The 20,667-nt window shown below is 38.9% G+C and overlaps 1 protein-coding gene across 1 annotated transcript in view; it reads right to left on the bottom strand.

Moving 5' to 3' along the window:
* The window catches only part of Atg6 (Beclin-1-like Atg6), a 187,684-nt gene that overhangs the window by 98,059 nt on the left and 68,958 nt on the right, over nt 1-20,667 (bottom strand). Inside the window, exon 5 of the mRNA XM_067151648.2 lies at nt 18,242-18,429. Coding sequence (XP_067007749.1) covers nt 18,242-18,429 — 188 coding nt within the window. The remainder of the gene's footprint in view (nt 1-18,241; nt 18,430-20,667) is intronic.

The following is a 20,667-nucleotide window of genomic DNA, read 5'->3' as shown; positions in this document are numbered from 1 at the left end:
CCAAGACCAAATAAGCCAAGAAGTTTATAGACTACAGGAATTTTATAGAAGAAACTCATAGTTAAGAGGGGAGAAAGAGAAGGAAAAAGCATGGAATGAGTTTGTGGATAAATTAGAATTATACAGCAGAGGAAATAGGAAATGATTGTACAGGGTAGTCAAGAACAAAAGGTGTGAACAAGAGGATATAAAGGCAATAGAAGGGGATAACAGAACCTTAGTGCGAGAAGAAGATGAAATCAGGAATGAATTTAAGACCTTTTTGATAATCTCTTAAATGGAGTAGCGAGCACTACATCAGACAGTGAAGAACTCTGTAGCACAGTAGTAACGAGGGAAGTAGAAGCACAGAACCCCAATTACATGGCTGGAGATAAAAAAGTCCATGAGAAGTATGAGGGAAAGAAAAGCAGTTGGAGTGGATGAGTTAAGTACAGATATGTTGCAAGCAGCAGAAACTCCAGCAGTCCAGTGGTTATATAGACTCCTCAACACAGTAGGACAGGAAAACACTATCCCAGAAGACTGGAAGAAAGGTATAATCGTACCTCATTTCAACAAGGGGAGTAGACGGAAATGCATCAACTACTGTGGAATTACTCTGCTCTCTCATGGTCTAAAACTTCTGGAAAAAAATCATAGAGAGTAAATTTAAGAAGAATTGTAGAACCTTTATTGGAAGAGGAACAATATGTTTTTAGGCCTGGAAGAACAACTGCAGACCTTATCTTTGCTGTCAAGATGTTAATGGAAAAGCTCTGGGAAAAAGGGAAACCACTTTTTCTACTATTCCTAGACATCGAAAAAGTTTATGATAGTGGACCAAGAGAGCATATCGGGAAATGCCTAAAAGAGCTGGGAGTACGTGACAGTCTTATTGCAAAAGTGAAGATGTTGTATGATAAAACCAGAAGTTGTGTGCAAATGGTTTGCAGGCTGTCCAAATGGTTTGAAACAAAGAAAGGATTACAGCAAGGCAGTGCTTTGTCACCCCTCTTATTTATCACTGTGATGGATGTCATAATAAAGGCTCTAAAAAGGAAGGGGCAGCAGGACTTGAAAGCTTTCATCTTTGCAGACGATGAGGTGATCTGGGGTGAAATCAAAAATTTTGTGGGAAAAAAAAGGTGCAGAAATGGAGCCAAGAGTTTAAGAGGTATGATTTAAATATCAACAAGGCTAAGACGGTGGTGATGAAGTTACAGAGGGCAGATAACAAACCACAAATCAGAATAAATGACACCAAACTGGACAGTGTTCCAACTTCTAGCCACCCGAGTGCCATGCGCTGATCAGATCGGCTTTTGCTCCTCGCGCAAAAAGTGCCAGAGCCAACTGAATCGGCGAGATGATTTCCTAGCGTTTAACGGCTTCTGCTAAAAGATGTCTCCGGGTGTTTCATTCAGTTAGAAAGGTGAGGTTTCAAGCATTCACGAGAGTGGCATATTTTTGGCCTTGGAGATCTTTGACACAAATGGAGGGAGTTAATAATCTGTGATGTTGACAAGCTCTGAGTTGTTGACAACATGGCAAGCTGTAGTAGAGATAGTTTTGTTGCTGGCATGGATGACGATAAGCTAGTAGCCTATTTAGAGGAAAGTGATATAATAGTGGATGAATTAGAATTGGAAAGTGATTTTGATAGTGACGTGATACCAGGAACACCACCGTTATCACCAGTACCGAAAACGAAGTGCTATTCTGGCCCCAGTACATCGGATGTTCAAGTTAGTACTAAATTGCAGTCTGTGGAACCGACTAAAAATTCACTGGCAGTTCTGAGTGATTCAGAAAGTGACAGTAAATTTGACAGAGCTATGGAAGATGCAAGTGATAATGACTATAATAATGAAGGCAATGTGTTTCCAAGAAATTTTTCCGAACCAGTCCGATAGGCCTACCACTCCCGTCATTTACATGGAACTCACTGGGCCTAAACATGCACCTCCGCATAATGGCCCTCCAATAGATTATTTTCAGTCGTTCTTCACTGCTTCATTGCTAAATTTGATGGTAAATGAAACAAACAAGTATGCCCAACAATTCATGGCAACATATGTCTTTTCACTACAATCAAGGGTTAAAGTTTGGCGGGCTACTTCTGTATTGAAAATGAAAGCATTTCTGATTGTAATTTTTAACATGGGGCTTATCAGAAAGCCTTTTATATTTTCGTATAGGTCCGTAACTGATCATCTTGCTATACCCTGGTTTGGGAAAATGTTTTCACGAAACAGATTTCAATTGATACTATGATTTTTTTCACTTGACACACAATAGTAAACTTTCAGGTCCTGGTACTGAAAATTATGATCCATGTGCTAGGTTTGATCCCCTATTGCAGCATGCTAACAGGTTATTTCGACATCATTACACACCATATAAACAGTTATCCATCGATGAAGGCCTAGTAGGAACAAAATGCTACACACAGTTACTTCAGTATATGCCCAACAAGCACCACCATAAATGGGGCATCAAGTTTTGGATGCTGTGTGATTCTGTCACGAAGTACTGTTTGGGATTTTTCACTTACAGAGGTGCAAAATCTATTGAAGAAAAGACAGCTGTCAAGGATCAAGGCCTGCCCTTCACAGTGGTTACAAAGTTACTTGCTATGGGAAATTATTTCAATAAAGGTTTTCATGTATATGTAGACAATTTCTTTACATCTACAAAGGGCACTAGGAAAGTTTTGCAATGTGAGTGAACGCTTTAGACTTTTCAAAATAACTTCCACCACACTCAATACCCTTCTCCATACGTCAAAACCAGTCACTGAACCAACTCTGCCACTTTTCTTCGGTTACATTTTCACACTCTTGATTCCATGCTGCCAGAAGCTCCTCGTCGGATGCAAAACGCCGCCCTTTCAGGTTCACTTCTGGGAAGAGTGCGAAGTCGCATGGGGCAAGATCAGGACTGTATGGAGGGTGATCAAACACAGTCAACCCTGATCTGGCAAGAAAATCCATTGTTACATTAGCACGATGTGCTGGAGCATTGTCGTGATGCAAGAGCCTAGTGTTGAGCCGTGACCTTGGACGGAGCTACTTAACGATGCTATTGACGTTACGCGAAGTCCCATTTTCAAACTGTTTTAGCATTTTTCAGCACCATTTCACTCGATGTGCCATTTGTTCCTCTGAAAGTGAATGGGGCACCCAAAGGAAACAAACCTTTCTAACATGGAGATGGTTGTGTAGAACTGAATGAATAGCTGGTCCCAGGGATGTGGACGGTCTCTTCTATCTGCTGATATGTCAACCGCCTCTCTTGCTGCAACATTTTCCTCACAGTTTCAATGTTTTCCTCAGTCATTGATTCAGACGGTCGCCCAGAACGAGGATCGTCTTCAACCCCAAAATTTCCCCTCTGGAACTCTTTGTACCAGTGGAAAATTGTTGTCTGAAGTGGACAGTCTTTCCCCAACACAGGAGTCATTTCCTCCAGGCACTGGTCAACAGTTAATCCACGAGCAAAATTGTATCGGATAATTGCGCGATATTCACCTTTAGACCACACTGACATCTTAACTTGCTTTTAATCCCACTGCTTGGTAACAACTGGTGTGAAGGTTGTGCCTTGCTGTCTTCTAGACCGGTTTTCACCCCTATTTTCATCTCTCACCATAACAGGGGTGTCCAGCCAACCGTTTTTGTGTATTGCAAAACTTTCCTAGTGCCCTCTGTATTCCTCCTGCCATGCATTTGTACAATGCTGGCACATATATTACTAGCACTATCAGAAAGAATAGAAAAGGTTTACCAGATTTATTGAGGAAGAAATTCAGTAGAATTGCCAATAAGTATTTCAGGAAAGGACCCATGCTCTTGGTAGGATCAAAGCAGAAGAAATCTCAGAAGAACCATGTAATACTTCTCAGTACAAATGGTAGGGCAGCAAAAAGTGTAATCCCTCCTTCTCCAAGGAACTGTCAGGAGGCTGTAGTAAAACCTGATCTTATTTTGGAGTACAATAAATTCATGGGAGGTATTGATGGGAATGACATGATGGTATACTTTTACTTGGATGAACAAAGAGCAGTGAAGTATTGGAAGAAAGTGGTATTTAATGTTCTTGCAAGAATGATGCTTAACGCCTACATTCTATATTGTGAGAATAATGATACCAAGCCGATTAACAGACTTCAGTTTTACTCATCCATTATTGAAGCAGTGAGCACAGAATGGATGCAAAACAAAAGGGAGGAAGCTCTTCAGGTTTTGACAACAAAGCAGGGAGAAAAGTCAGTGTTTGGTGTCAAAACACTGCCAGAAAAGAAAGAAAAACAGTGTGTAGTTTGTTCTACTCCTCATCAACGTAGAAGGTCCCGTACCATATGTGTACATTGCATGAAACGGTTACACCCAAGTTATGTGGAATTACATGAGTGTAAATAATAAAAGCAAAAACAAAAGGCAAAGTCATCTCCGTACAGGCCATGAAGGCCCTTGGAGAGGTGGAAGGTAAAGGCTTCCACTATTCGTAACCTCGGCACTCGATGGGGTAGAGTGGTTAGCTCTACACCCAGCCGCCTCTGTCCCCAGGAATTAACCTGGTACTCATTTTTGGTGTAGGCTGAGTGAACCTCAGGGCCATGTGCACCTCCAGAAGTGGAAATCTCGTTTCTTAAATTTGAGTGTAAATAATAGACAAAGTAATCTGGTGCCCTTGAATATTTATCTTCAGCAGTATAAGGAAACTTCAAGATGTAGATTATATTGTTGTTCTCATTGTCTTGTAGTTTTAATCATTTATAGGCTACATTGTTGTATTTATTGCCTTATAGTTTGAATAATTTCAATGTAAACATCATTACTGCAAAATGTAGAGGACATGGTCTGGTGGTATTGACAAACATTTTTTCATAGAAGGGATTTAAGGGTGTATATAGTTGAAATATGTTCATTGTTACAGTTTTCACTAATAATTATTGTGTACTGCAAGAGGGTTGTGCATTAAATTATTGTTCAATTGAGTGTGGAACAAAAATTTCAGAGAGGAAAATGGTGAGTGCAGATTAAAAAAAAAAAAAACTTTTTGGGGTGGTTGTAGTTAAATTGATCAAATTTTTAATGATGTTGTTTTGTTTAGAATTGCGTGTGTATTTTACCTATGTTCTTGGATTTAGGCAATGTCACAAAATTTATTTCCAAAATTAGTCTTAAAAATAAAAAATAAGATGATATGGTTAAAACTGAAACATTCTTAATTTGTGGCTGGTATAAATTTGCAATTCACTGCAGTGTCCATGAAGTTAACCTTTCGTTGCGGCATGTGGCGCGTGTCCTATTGTTGTATCCTATGAAGTGGTTTGGCCATGTAAGAAGGATGAGAGCAAGCAGAACTGCAAGAAGAGAATTTGAAAGAGAAGTAAAAGGAAAAAGACCAGTGGGCAGACCCAGAGGAAAGAAAGATGTCAAGAAGAGAGGACAAGATTGGGAGAAGATTATGAGAGAACAGTGGTTCATGGACAGACAAAGATGGAGGGGGCTCGTACACCACACCCGAGCAACTGGAAATGGTCAACGATGATTGTAACCTGAAAATATCAACAAATTTTTATTTTGCATGTCTGCTTGTGTATTGAAATATTATCTACTATTATTGCCCATTGTTTGGAATGGTCGTCTATTTGTGAAGTCTACCATGCATATTTAATTTAAGAACTGTAATCTGCAATTATTACGTCAATAGCTTCGATTTTTCTCATTCGCTCAATAAGCAAATCCTTGGTGTGCGCGTGCGGTTGTTTCTTGCTTGCCTGCTATGCGAGCAAGGCAGTTGCGTTCTTACTGAGCTCCGAGATGGACACAACTAGCGGTGTTCCTTGGAAGACATTTTGGAAGGCTGGCGGAATGGAGTTGGACACTCCCGGCTAGGCAAGAGATAGACTTGGCTATGACTTAAATACGTTTCAAACTTATCATGTTCTTCTAGTCATAGTAATTTTGGTATTTTAGTGACTCTTTTGTTTCAACTATGTGAGTGTTGACCTCGGCCTGTGCAGCAAGCAGGCAGATTACCTCTGAAACCGTAATTCTGGTGTAAGTTTGTGATAAAGGATTACACTAATTTGGATACAACACCACCGGCATGTAAGTACTATTTATTAAAAAATTGTTTCGGAGCATCATCTACTTCAGTGAATTATTTGGAGGAGACATTATTTACAACCATCATCTTGGAATTTTCAAAAACATTACCTAGACTTTATGAGCCAATATTGCCATCGTTATTAAATTTTAGGCCTATCTTGAGTTATCGCCAATATTGTGAGAATTGAATCTGGACTCTATATCCAGTATTTGGAAATTTAGTAACCAACTAAAAACTAAATCACTATTGTTAAAATTTTTCATGTAAGTGATATGTAAATTTAGTTACGAGGTGAATTGGAAATGTGCGGTATGTGCATTATGTGATTCTAACTTTTGGTATTATTGATATTGTTGTACATGTTTTGTTTTCTGCTCCATATACGGTATGCGTATAGTTTTGGTTGTTGGTTTTATTATTATTATTATTATTATTATTATCATTGGGGTGTGTTTTTCTTTCTGTCAGTTTTCCCTGATTTTGTAATGCGTGCTCTGATTGTGTTGGATATTTCGTGTGATATTCCAACTTTGTGATTTGCTGTGATGTAATCCTTTCCTTGCTGATATCTTCCGCGTTTTAGCCTTATCTCATGTGCCCATTGTCGTGGTTCCAAGGCCACCTCGCAGTTAATTTAATAACGACCATCTTGGTCTTTTGTAAAATTATTTCTTATATGAAATGTCACATCCTAAGAATTTAAATCTTATGATTTATGTAATTATAATTTTATTACTATTATTCATGTTCGGTAACTCCTCGGTTGTAGAAAACTGAAATTTCTTTGCCCGGTTCTTGAACTTGGTGGTGATTAACGCTCACATACCTTATTCTTACTTAGTTTTGTTTTCTTCTTGCTTTGTTAAGTCACTAGCCTAAATATTTATTATCTGGTGAACGCTAAAAGTTTTGAGCATGCCTTGCCTATTATTAATAAAATTAGATAGCTTGGGTCGTGAGTTGCAAGCTGACTTTTGCGTGTGTTGTCATTCTGTTTACATTGCAGAACATAATTTTTTTCTCCCCTTGTAATATTGTATGGATCTGAGGAATATTTCTCTGTTTATTAGTAATTAACATTTTGTTCATTTATTAATTTATTGTGTAATATTGGTACCGATGGTCACATATTCTGGGTTTGTGTGTATTGGTCAGAGAGTTGGTAACTTAGATTGACTTCAGGAAGGTTGAAACCTTGTTTAACCAGGTTCATAATTACTGGCCAGAATTTTAATTACAAAGGTATACCTTAAAGCTTAAAATTAAAATTTAATATGTTTAAATGGGTATTTGTTCATAATAAATATTTACAAGCTTGTAAATCTTTTCTGTATTATAATTTAAGCGACTGATTTAACTTTGTATAATTTAGTGATTTAATAATTTATTAATTTATTTAAAAATTTTATTGGTCCCTTAACTTATTTAATTTTTAAACGTAGGAACCTCTTACTGTAAATTATTATGAATTTCATCCATTTGTTTATTTAATTATTAATTATTTTGAAAGCAAGTTATTTATCCTTCAGTTATTATTTTTTTAAAGGAAATATTTAATTATAAATGCTATGAATATTTTTTTTCTTTAAATAAACATCTTATTTACATTTTTATTTTGTCTGTTATTTAGTAGTTAGTAATATTGACCTGGCAACCTTTCAAGTGTTAATGTTAAGATCCAGTCCTTTTATCCTTCATGTTTTGGCCCTTCACGCATTGTATTGTGCTACTGCCCTCATGGTAAGTAATTGTGATTTGTTTTCATTTTGCTATATATGTATTTGCATTGTTATGTCTGTGTTCTTCTTAATGGGGTTGCAATGATGATGATAATGATTATTTTCATTTTCTGGTTCAGTTTCAGATTCAGACTCTTCGTTGAAGGATCTCTTACACTTTTAAATTTTTTTGGGCCTACTTTCCTCTGTTTCTACCACTTTTGAATGTTTTGAATATTCTTCTCAAGAGACTTCATTAGATATTAAATGGTTTTATTTAAATCAGTATAGCAATTAGAGAGTTTTATAAGTTCACCACTGTACCATATCAATTTCCTCAGATTGTAATTTTGCACTGACAGTGTCAAATCTTCCCAGAATAGCTCCCCACACTGCAGCCATAAAGGTCATGTCAGGAGAGTTCAAATTTACAATATTCCTTCTGCTTCTGCTTTAGTGATTGTGAATTTTTGTTTTATTTTATAAATTTCAGAGCTTTAATAATGGCTTCAAAATTACTGTTTAAACTTCTGTTTGCATCTTCTCTATTTTGTTTCAGAAAGTGTTTAGAGAGAAAGGTTTCCTGATACAAAAAAGAACTCTGAAGCATTCCAACAATGGGTAGATGTTGAGAGAAAATATTATACAGTTTTTGCAATCATTAAAAAAAATATAGCCAATGTGCAACAAGTTGCAGCACTTGATCCCACTAAATTTAGGGAGTGAGATGAGCATGGCATGAAAACTGCTTAAAACTGCTTATAAATTGGCATCTTTGATTCTTGCTTGCAGGCTGGAATATATATATATATATATATTTTACAATTTGTTTTACATCGCACCGACACAGATAGGTCTTTTGGTGACGATACGATATGAAAGAGCTAGGAGTGGGAAGGAACACTCGTGGCCTTAATTAAGGTACAGACCCACCATTTGCCTGGTGTGAAAATGGGAAACCACGGAAAACCATCTTCATGGTTGCTGACAGTAGGGTTCGAACCCACTATCCCCCGAATGCAAGCTGACAGCTACGTGACTCAAACCGCACAGCCACCGTGGGATGAGAGGAAAGTATTTACAGCATTAACCAGCACCTTTCTGGTATGTCCACTATTTTTAAAGAACTTCAAGAAACATCTTCAGGAAACCCTTCTTTATTCATATATCTGAGAGTAAAGCTCAAATGATCACTGCACTTGCAGTCAGATTTGGAATCCACAATAATATTTACATTCCTTAACTTCTCTTACTATTTCATTGATTACAGTATTTGCCACAATCTGAATGAGTTTCTCAAAAGTCCCAAATGATAAATAGCAAGTCTTCCCTTCACTGGGGTTTTCAGACTGGGCTATGAGACCTGTCAAGAATGAGTCTAATTCAGCTATAAGTTCAAGACATGTTAGAAAGTTTCCGTTCCTAACAGAGTCAAATAATTCATCTTCACCCCGGAATGCTAATCCTCAGGAGGACACTTTCTTGACTATTGAAATTGAATGGGTGCTTGCAAAAGTGGGCTAACTATCATTTTGTCAGATATAAAGCAACTTTTGCAAACATCAAGAAAAAAACCTGCACAAAAAACCATTTTTTCATTATTTTATCTCTATGTAGTGCCTTTAAATTATCAATACCATGTAACAGAACTGTATTAAAAATGAAAGGAGCTTGGAAAAACAGGATTATCAAAAACTAAAGAGAAGTGACTTTTGCATTGACCTAGAATTAGGCTACTGCTTATAACCAAACTTTATTTTATAATCGTACAATACAAAACAGGTGTCTTATATACAGCAGACTATGTATAAAGGTGCTGCAAACTTATTTTGCAATATGACATAACTTTTCCTCATGGGACAATAATCAGTCGTATGGGTCATATTCTAATGTATTGGAGAACTATTACTCAACCACTTCTTGGCCATTGTCAGCTGTCAGTTCTCTGTAATACTGGTGATATCTTGGAGGGACATATTCAAGTAGTTCAAGCAAGTCCTGAAGCTTTGCTGGCTTTAGCCTTGTACCATTGTACTTTTGTGGCAGCTCAATACCAGCGAGTGATGGTCAACCACCAATACTGTTCCTTTTGTTAATGCCAACCAACACAATCATATTCCTCAACAATACCATATGAATATTAAATAAAATACCTAAATGGTTCTTAAAAAAAAAAAAAAAACAGTGTGCTTGAAACTTTACCAATTAGTGCTCTGTACTTATTTCCAGACACCAGTCTCTCAGTTACTTTTTCTAGCAAAGGTTGAATGCTCACTAATTTGTCATTTTTACTCCTTGAAATGGCTTTTTTACTCTAGCTCATTTGACTAAATCCATATCATGTACGAAAACACAAACAACAGCCCCTTTCCTTTTTTCGGTCACCCAAACACCTCTGTCACAGAGAAGATATCTATGACCAGGAACTACAGTAGATACTTATGGCTCCTGTGTAAAAAAAATCTGTTATCCCAATTTTGCAAAAACAAAATTACATACATACATACATTATCATTATAGACTGTTGTGCCTTTCAGTGTTCAGTCTGCAAGCCTCTGTGAATTTACTAAACGTCGCCACAATCCTCGATTTGCAACTAGTGTTGTGGCCTCATTTAGTTCTATACCTCTTATCTTTAAATCGTTAGAAACCGAGTCTAACCATCATCGTCTTGGTCTACCTCTACTTCTCTTAGCCTCCATAGCAGAGTCCATTATTCTCCTAGGTAACCTATCCTCCTCCATTCGTCTCACATGACCCCACCACCGAAGCTGGTTTATGCGTACAGCTTCATCCATCGAGTTCATTCCTAAATTAGCCTTTATCTCCTCATTCCGAATACCATTCTGCCATTGTTCCCACCTGTTTGTACCAGCAATCATTCTTGCTACTTTCATGTCTGTTACTTCTAACTTATGAATAAGATATCCTGAGTCCACCCAGCTTTCGTTCCCGTAAAGCAAAGTTGGTCTGAAAACAGACCGATGTAAAGATAGTTTCGTCTGGGAGCTGACTTCCTTCTTACAGAATACTGTTGATCGCAACTGCGAGCTCACTGCGTTAGCTTTACGACACCTTGATTCAATCTCACTTACTATATTACCATCCTGGGAGAACACAAAACATAAATACACTGACTGACAGAGCAAATGCAACACCAAGGAGGAGTGGTTCGAAAGGGATGAAAGTTGGGGAAAAAACAGAGTCGGCACGGAAGAATAATTGATGTTTATTTCAAACCGATATGCAGGTTACACAATGCGCACGGCATCGACTCAGTAGGATGTAGGACCACCGCGAGCGGCGATGCACGCAGAAACACGTCGAGGTACAGAGTCAATAAGAGTGCGGATGGTGTCCTGAGGGATGGTTCTCCATTCTCTGTCAACCATTTGCCACAGTTGGTCGTCCGTACGAGGCTGGGGCAGAGTTTGCAAACGGCGTCCAATGAGATCCCACACGTGTTCGATTGGTGAGAGATCCGGAGAGTACGCTGGCCACGGAAGCATCTGTACACCTCGTAGAGCCTGTTGGGAGATGCGAGCAGTGTGTGGGCGGGCATTATCCTGCTGAAACAGAGCATTGGGCAGCCCCTGAAGGTACGGGAGTGCCACCGGCCGCAGCACATGCTGCACGTAGCGGTGGGCATTTAACGTGCCTTGAATACGCACTAGAGGTGACGTGGAATCATACGCAATAGCGCCCCAAACCATGATGCCGCGTTGTCTAGCGGTAGGGTGCTCCACAGTTACTGCCGGATTTGACCTTTCTCCACGCCGACGCCACACTCGTCTGCGGTGACTATCACTGACAGAACAGAAGCGTGACTCATCGGAGAACACGACGTTCCGCCATTCCCTCATCCAAGTCGCTCTAGCCCGGCACCATGCCAGGCTTGCACGTCTATGCTGTGGAGTCAATGGTAGTCTTCTGAGCGGACGCCGGGAGTGCAGGCCTCCTTCAACCAATCGACGGGAAATTGTTCTGGTCGATATTGGAACAGCCAGGGTGTCTTGCACATGCTGAAGAATGGCGGTTGACGTGGCGTGCGGGGCTGCCACCGCTTGGCGGCGGATGCGCCGATCCTCGCGTGCTGACGTCACTCAGGCTGCGCCTGGACCCCTCGCACGTGCCACATGTCCCTGCGCCAACCATCTTCGCCACAGGCGCTGCACCGTGGACGCATCCCTATGGGTATCGGCTGCGATTTGACGAAGCGACCAACCTGCCCTTCTCAGCCCGATCACCATACCCCTCGTAAAGTCGTCTGTCTGCTGGAAATGCCTCCGTTGACGGCGGCCTGGCATTCTTAGCTATACACGTGTCCTGTGGCACACGACAACACGTTCTACAATGACTGTCGGCTGAGAAATCACGGTACGAAGTGGGCCATTCGCCAACGCCGTGTCCCATTTATCGTTCGCTACGTGCGCAGCATAGCAGCGCATTTCACATCATGAGCATACATCAGTGACGTCAGTCTACCCTGCAATTGGCATAAAGTTCTGACCACTCTTTCTTGGTGTTGCATTTGCTCTGTCAGTCAGTGTACTTGAAATTATCGACCTGTTCTAGCTTTGTATCACCAATCTGACATTCAATTCTGTTGAATTTCTTACCTACTGACATCAATTTAGTCTTCGAGAGGCTAATTTTCATACCATACTCATTGCACCTATTTTCAAGTTCCAAGATATTACACTGCAGGCTTTCGGCACAATCTGCCATTAAGACCAAGTCGTCAGCATAGGCCAGACTGCTTATTACATTTCCACCTATCTGAATCCCTCCCTGCCATTTTATACCTTTGAGCAGATGATCCATGTAAACTACGAACAGCAAAGGTGAAAGATTACAGCCTTGTTTAACCCCTGTAAGTACCCTGAACCAAGAACTCATTCTACCATCAATTCTCACTGAAGCCCAATTGTCAACATAAATACCTTTGATTGATTTTAATAATCTACCTTTGATTCCATAGTCCCCCAGTCCCCCTTAGTCTCAATAAAATGACATAACGTTGAAAGTTTTGTATCTCATCACACAGGATTCCCTTATCTTGCCTCAACTCATAGAAGATAGTTTGAACCTTCCAAAACAGATGGCGACATGTAACTCATTTTAAAAAACTTTTTTGGTTAGTTTGAACCTTCCAAAACAGATGGCGACATGTAACTCATTTTTAAAAACTTTTTTGGTTAGCCCATTTTTGCGAGCACCCATTCAATTACTCTCTGGAGTACACATCTCCAATATTTAACTTACTTTTCCTAACAGAGAGCAGATGGCTGTCATCTCTACACACAATTCACTACTCCGCTTTTAAAACACTAGCACACAATCGCGATCAGAGTGGGAATTATCATGTCCCAACACCTGGTGATTTTCATGCTTTCATTCATTGAAGCCAGATGTAAATTGGGATGTCCCTCCAAAATGTTCAATCAATATCAACCATCACTGATCTGCATTTAGGGCTGTTACCCAGGTGATCGATTCCCTATCGATGCCTTACCTAGTCTTTTCTTAAAATGATTTCAAAGGACTTGGAAATTTATTGAACATTTCCCTTGGTAAATTATTCCAATCAATGATTCCTCTTTCATAAATTAATATTCACCCCAATCTGTCCTCTTGAATTCTAACTTTATCTTCATACTACCTCTAAAAGCTCCACTCAAGCTTATTCACCTACTAACGTCATTCTATGCCATCTCTTCACTGAGAGGTTGGAATATCCCGCTTATGATATAGATATTGATTCCCATAGGGAACCTGAAATATTTGTCCTGAATAAATTTATAATTCCAATATAATTGGTCCGTTACTGGACATTTTAAACTTTCCAGCTAGCTCATTCTTGGATGCCAGCGTTTCATCCCAATGTGCTAATCTGGGTTCACCGTTTAGTAACTAACACACCTAGCCATGCTGAGAAATGAACATGAAACACTAACACACCATAGGTTTCAGCCAATGCCACCGTAGTGCGCTTGTTATGGGTCAAGCCTATCAGCAGGCAGATCCTTGTTCAAGTCCTTCCCCTGGAGAAGTCTATTTCTTCTATTGGTGCTCTCAAACCAGTCACAAGGTACCTGCAGATTTAGCAACATCCCCTTGCAAGGACCATCTTAAGTCGCCCGCGAAGTGATCTGATTGGCTAAATTCAGCAGCTGATAAAATGACAACAGCGCGAGATATCTAATTATTTTTTTCCACTTACCGTATTTATGCGAATAATCCCCGCATACATTTTTGAAAAATTTGAGGCACGAGATTGGGGTGCGGGTTTTATTCGCATCAAGGCTGGCAACACACTCCTGGTTCATGTAGAATTTGATGATGGGTGTACAGTTATGTTTTGTGTGACTGCAGATGGAAGAAAACTGTCCCCATACGTCATATTTAAACGGAAAACTCTTCATACTTTTAATTCAAAACTGCCTTCACATTCAAAAAAATAGTTTTTACAGAGTAATTTAAATTCAAATTTTCTCGGCGTCACGACAGAATGAGTCTTCTGGAACGTGCAGGGATAGCTTTCCACACTTTCACTCAATGTGTCTACAGTGTGTTTCATAGTTTGAGTGAACTTTTAGTTCGTTAGTATTTAGTGTTTTAAGGAACGTCACAATATGACATAGCAGGCAATGTGTGGAGAAACGGAGTCGGCGAACACTGGCAATGCCGACAGTTGGCGAAAAAGTGTGGCTCATAATTATAATCAATTTGCACGCATAGAACAATATTGTCAATGCCGATGAAACTGCATGCGAGTATAAATGGATTTATAGTTTTAAAGGAGATGGGATCACTGTACTGTGTTGCAATGCACACGGAAGTGAAAGACTTCCCCCTTGTTCCATAAGCCATGATGTTTCCATGCAAGTACAAGGCATCTAAAAATGCAAACAGTACAATAATCCAAAAAATAAGGCACCTGCACAGGGGAGCGAGCATAATTTGTCCTCGTCTTTGAATCTTGCTTTTCCTTTCGTTGCACATGAGGTTATGTTTGCCAGTGATTTATCCAAGTGCTTTATTTGTATAATGTAAATGCACCTTGTTGGATACATTTTGGAAATAGTTCTTTTCTGGGACATTGGAAAGATTTAAACTGTGAATCAATGTTATGCATGCATTTATGGGTCTTAGAATACTTTGTGATGCGACAAAGGTTGGCACTTCTGAATTAGGAGAGAAGTGCCGTGGTGGGAAATCGTACAAGGATAGAGTCACAGTCCTGTGTTGCAATGCAGACAGAAGCAAGAGACTTCCTACTTCCTTCCCTCTACATAGGAATGTTCGATAAGTCACAGTGTTTTAAGGGCATCGGGTACTTTCCGTGCAAGTACAAAGCATTTATAAAATGCATAGTACAGTAATCCAATGAGAGCCAGCATAGATTTCTCCTCATTTTTGAATAATTTTTTTCTTTCGTTGCGTGAGGTTAAGTTTACGAGGGAGTTATCCAAGTGCATTATTTGAATACTGTAAATGCGCCTTGTTGGATACATATTGGAAATAGTATTTTTCGTGACATTTGAAAGATTTGAACTGTGAATCAATATTAATTGCATGCAGTAACGGGTCTTAAAATATATTGTGACGCGGCAAGGACTGACATTAGACGGTTAATTCGAAATCACGTAATTTGAAGTTACATTTTTGCGTCCCTACGACTTTGAATTAACAAAGTTTTACTGTATAGCAAAATTAACAGACGAGTTTGCAGGTGTGTCTGTTTCAAGTGTTTTCATTGCACGAAAAGAATTACCGTATAATCCCGAATACCACCCGCACTTCCCCCCCCCCAAATATTGGTTCTAAATCTTGGGTGCGGGTCGTATTCAAGCCGTTCATTCTCGTAAATATTTACTATGTTTACATGGAGTATTGAAATAGATTTGAATACGGTTACCGTACTCAATATACCACATGTAAACGGGCACTCAGGTCTTATTGTGTTTTAGTTGCGTTCTAGAAAACAAGATTGATTTTTTTCTCAATATGGTTACAGGGGCATGTAAACGCAAAATGTAAGGTAATGAAATACGGTAAATCAAAGAATATGTGTATATATGCGGTAAATATGAAAGCCACTGCTGCGGATGCTCGATCGTCATTTGGTTCACAAGTGTTGCTAGCATGCTGGGTGTGCAAATAGCTGATCTTGCGAGACATCGTACTTTGCGAGAGTCGAGGCTGTTGGTTACGGAAGTCTACCTTGCTCACATTCGAGTTCCGTATCTGTCCCGTGAAAGTGCTGTCTTGATAGTAAGCGATGGATTTAAAACGGCATCTGTGGTCATTTACTGTGCGTGAGAAACTTAAAAGTTGTAAGCGAAGCTGAAATATACGGAAATCGTGCCATTGGCAGAAACTACAGTACTGATGAATCATGTATTCGTGATTGGTGGAAGAAGAAGGAAAACTTCTAAAAAGTAACTGCGATCGCAGAGCGTTCTGCGGGCGGAGGGCATTTCCAAAAATTGAAGAACGACTCCACAAATTTGTGATAGAAAAACACGAGTTAGAATATGGTGTTTGAAGTGAAATGTGTCGATTGAAAGCACTAGAGATCTCAAAAGAACCCAAAACACAGGGTTTTACTGCAAGCGGCAGGTGGATCCAAAACTTTTATTGAAGAAAGGGATTTTGCATTCAGAGACGTACGTCTATTTTACAACGTCTCCTCGGGGCATTATAATGTCCAATAACGGACGATTTATATTGGTATTACAAATTTACTCATTCAGGACAAATATTTCAGATTTCCTATGGGAATCAACATCTATATCGTCTCCCTGGGGTGTATGAAGAAAAATGATCGGCCTTTCAGCATCACATTATTCATTTGAGAAGCGAAATTCTTATTTGCTGTCATAAATTGGGAATGCTGACCAGACACCTATTTTGAAATGCCGTTGGAAAATACAGTGGATACGAAGGGTTCTAAAAATGTAACCATCAGAATAGGTGGTAACGAAAAGCAACAATGCATGGTAATGTGCGTATTAGCGGACAGAACCAAAGTCCCTCTATACGTGGTTCTGAGAAGGAAAACGCTTCTGAAAGAAAACTTGCCGTCCAGTGTTATTATTAGAACACGAGTCCGGCTGGATGGACTAGGTGAAGTGCGTTTGGCAGGAGCTTTGTTACAAAAACATGCTTGTGTTGAACAGTTATCGAGGACATACAACTGACACCGTAAAAGATATGAGGAGGAAAGGAAAAACCGATCTTGCGATAATTCCCGGAGGACTCACTTCTATTCTACAGCCGTTGGATGTGTGCGTGAACCAGCCTTTCAAAACTGCAATGAAACAGTTGTACACCGAATGGATGTCTGATAGTGATCACGCGTTAACACCATCCAGACGAGTGAAGAGGCCTGAAGTGGGACTAATATGCAGCTGGATCAAGACCGCATGGGCGCGCATTCCCAACGATCTAGTGTCCAAAAGCTTTAAGAAATGTGGAATTTCAAATTCAGTGGACGGCAGTGATGATGACTATTTGTGGAAAGATGCCAGCATCGAAAGTTCCTATGGTGAAACTTCAGATGACAACGGTGAATTGTGAATGATCTGAGGATTGGACCAATTTTATTTATGATATTTGTGATGATTTTATTAACTGTAAGCTGTTTGAATTTATATTTGTGCTATATTTGAAGAAAATTAAATAGGTATGTAAGTTATTTGATTTTTTATTTTTTTCCGTATTTTGCCCTCTCAAATTTAGGGTGAGGGTCTTATTCGGTGGCAGGTGTTATTCGGGATTATATGGTATCCACCACTGGTCGTGTTACTCTCTGAGTAAAAAGGAATCACGTTTGAGAAGTGTTTTAGACGTGGGGTGTGACAAATTTGTAAGTGATTTAGGAGAGGATTCTAGTGATACAAAAGACAAAGAATCTTCCGATCTGCAGCGAATTGAGCCTATTGCAAGTTCAGATTAATGAAATATCTGCCACATAAGAAAGCCTACTTACTACTTTTCATGGCAAGTATATTTTATAGCAGTGATAAAGTATTTTTATCATCTCAAATATGTTCAGGCAAAGTTGCTATATCTGTCATGTTCATATTTGCGTAAAGACCACGTGGAAATCGAGGAATGATATGAAATGTTTGTTTATGCCTATGTTACTCTTTCGCTGGAACGAATTTTAGTTCATTTCATTTTTTTCAAAATCATCCTTCTAAAATTAGGGTGCGGGGATTATTCACGTAAATACGGTATTTATCAGTATGACCAACCCTCTAATTCTCATATACCTTGTTCACATTGTTTCCAACTACCCTGTATGTACTTGCTGATTACAAATAATAAAGAGTGCCAGTGCTAAAAAATTATCCTCATTTAACTTAAAAATCTATGACAACAAATTTTACCACTGTATCAGAATGAATTACCTTCGAAACTCATCTTCTGTTAGCATGAGATCTCGTCGATGACGGGTGTATTCTCTCCAATATCTTTCCTCTTCCCCATCTAAGCGTTCATGTTCCCGCTCCTGTTCAGCAAGAGCTTCTTTGACCACCTTTTCCTTTTCCTGCAGTGTAGCTAATTCCTCCATAAGTCGCTGCTCTTCTGCTTTAAGCTAGAAGAGATTATAATCCAATTTTATTCTGTGTACAATTGACAGGAGAATGGAACTTAAAAGATATCTATGTCTCCTTCATGAATTTTCAGCACCCACTGCTAAAAACACAAACACAAAATTATCATTAGTGTACATTCAACTGCACAAATTCTACCTGCAATGTTGACAATTATGACTGAGTACAGAAAATGTGCTGACAGATTGCAAAACAATACAGTAAATGGCAGAGTAATAAGTGCAGTGAAGGGACTCTTTCACTTAGCATTCTCTTATCTCTCTGTCCTGTATCCCCAATCCCGCTTACCCTGCAGCAGAGTTTAGATTTCAACAACAGATATCATTCTTTTCCTATCCTAAAGAGAGTTCCTGAATACATCTGGGGGTAGTATCTACTTCAAAAGCAAACAACTGCTGTGATATTGAAATTACCATTTGCTCACAGTAGGCCATGTTCATCTGCATACAAGAATGTACTACCTCAGAGAGAGACTGATATTCAAGGGAAATTCTGGACAAATAGTATCTCATCAATCCCCACACCTTGCTCTACATATTCTCAATAAGATTTAAATCTAGTATCTTTGCTCATAAATCAAGAACTTGAATATAACCCAGCTTTGAAAATCAGGCTGAAACTTTCCTACTGAGGTCATAAAATTCTTCCATACTATGGAGACACTGGTTGCTATTAGGTTACTGTCAATTTGGAGCAGTATTCCACTTCCATCACACAATATCCTTACTCAGCACAACGCAGAAATAATTGCTCCACAAGGACATAGATACATACTGCAGATCAAACTTGATTTAATGTATGAGATCATCTTTGAAGTCATCATGTTTCCAGTCATGACCTTTGCTGAATACAGTAAATATGGAAATAAATCATGGGATTCTTGGACAGTAATCTGCCAGAACAGTACTGTGCTATTACCACTGAGTAGCATCGCATGATGTAGGTAAACTGATTGAATCTCTGAATAAAATTTGAAGTACTCTGAGTTTCAAATGAAAAAGATGAAACTTGTTTACCATAACTGCCATGCTGCCTATTAGTATCTCGTGCCTCCCAAAACTTATTACCGTATTTATTTGTGTACCCCTCGCATATTAAAGCCCCGTGGCTTTTCAGGACAAGGAAATTTTAGGAAAATAAAAGCTCACACTCCCCACTCTGGCAAACATAACTCATCAAAGAAGAACAAGGATTCAACTTTGTAACAGAGTCTTTTGTAGCACTACAACAGCACAAAATCATGTTTTGAATGTTAATGAACCAACAACAATGCCATAACAACTTCCTTTCGATAATGACCTGTGTTTAGTCCATTAGACTCTTGCTAAGTGAGTTTTTACAAAATTATTGAGTTGAATAACACAATAAACAAGAAGTGTATTTCTACCACAGCCTTCAGTCACAGTCTCTTTTGCAGAAAAACAAGGTGTGAATCCAGCAGCCAAAGAATTTAATATTCAACCTAACTTGATCAGACAATGGAGCAACCAAAAACGAGAAAATGAAAGTGGCAAATAAAAGTGCAAGTTTTTATCCTAGTACCTAAAAGGTAAATATCCCAAGATCAATATGAAGTGCTAGAGTATATAACTAAGTGGGAAAATGATGGTTTTGCTGTAACTCATGATATAATTCAACAAAGAGCATTGGGAGAGGCAAAATATATTGAATCTTAGTTGGCAAAAACAAATTTCCCTTTTTTTCCCAATTTATGTAACAAAAATTTTGGGAGCTTGTTTTATGCAAGGAAGAATTTATAACAGAAAAAGTACACTCATTATAAAAAAGCACCATCCTGAATGTGAAACACAACCAACTTCCACAGGCATTCAAACAATACTGGGTTATTTTGTGCATGTTAAAGTGAATCAGTTGTGAACATGAATAGTGACAAGGCAAACCACTAGACACTACAAATAATCAACAACTAGCATCAACTGTGTAGCTAACAGGTAACAAAACACAAATGGTAAACGGCAGTGTACCAGTATAACTGGAAATTAAGTACAGCAGAAATTATTGGTACTCACTGTACGAGTTAAATATTTTTACTTATTCCTATACACTGAAAAAAAACAAAAAAACAAAAAAAAAAACAAAACAGTAGTTTATCAACACAACCAACTTCCACAGGCATTCAAACAATACTAGGTTATTTTGTGCATGTTAAAATGAATCAGTTGTGATTAGTTTTTCATGCACTGTTGCTTAAAACTTGA

Source organism: Anabrus simplex, chromosome 1 (genome assembly GCF_040414725.1).
Source record: "Anabrus simplex isolate iqAnaSimp1 chromosome 1, ASM4041472v1, whole genome shotgun sequence".
Classification (NCBI taxonomy): Eukaryota; Metazoa; Arthropoda; class Insecta; order Orthoptera; family Tettigoniidae; genus Anabrus; species Anabrus simplex.
The sequence above is the reverse complement of the archived record's forward strand: the minus strand, read 5'-3'. Positions and strand labels throughout refer to the sequence as shown.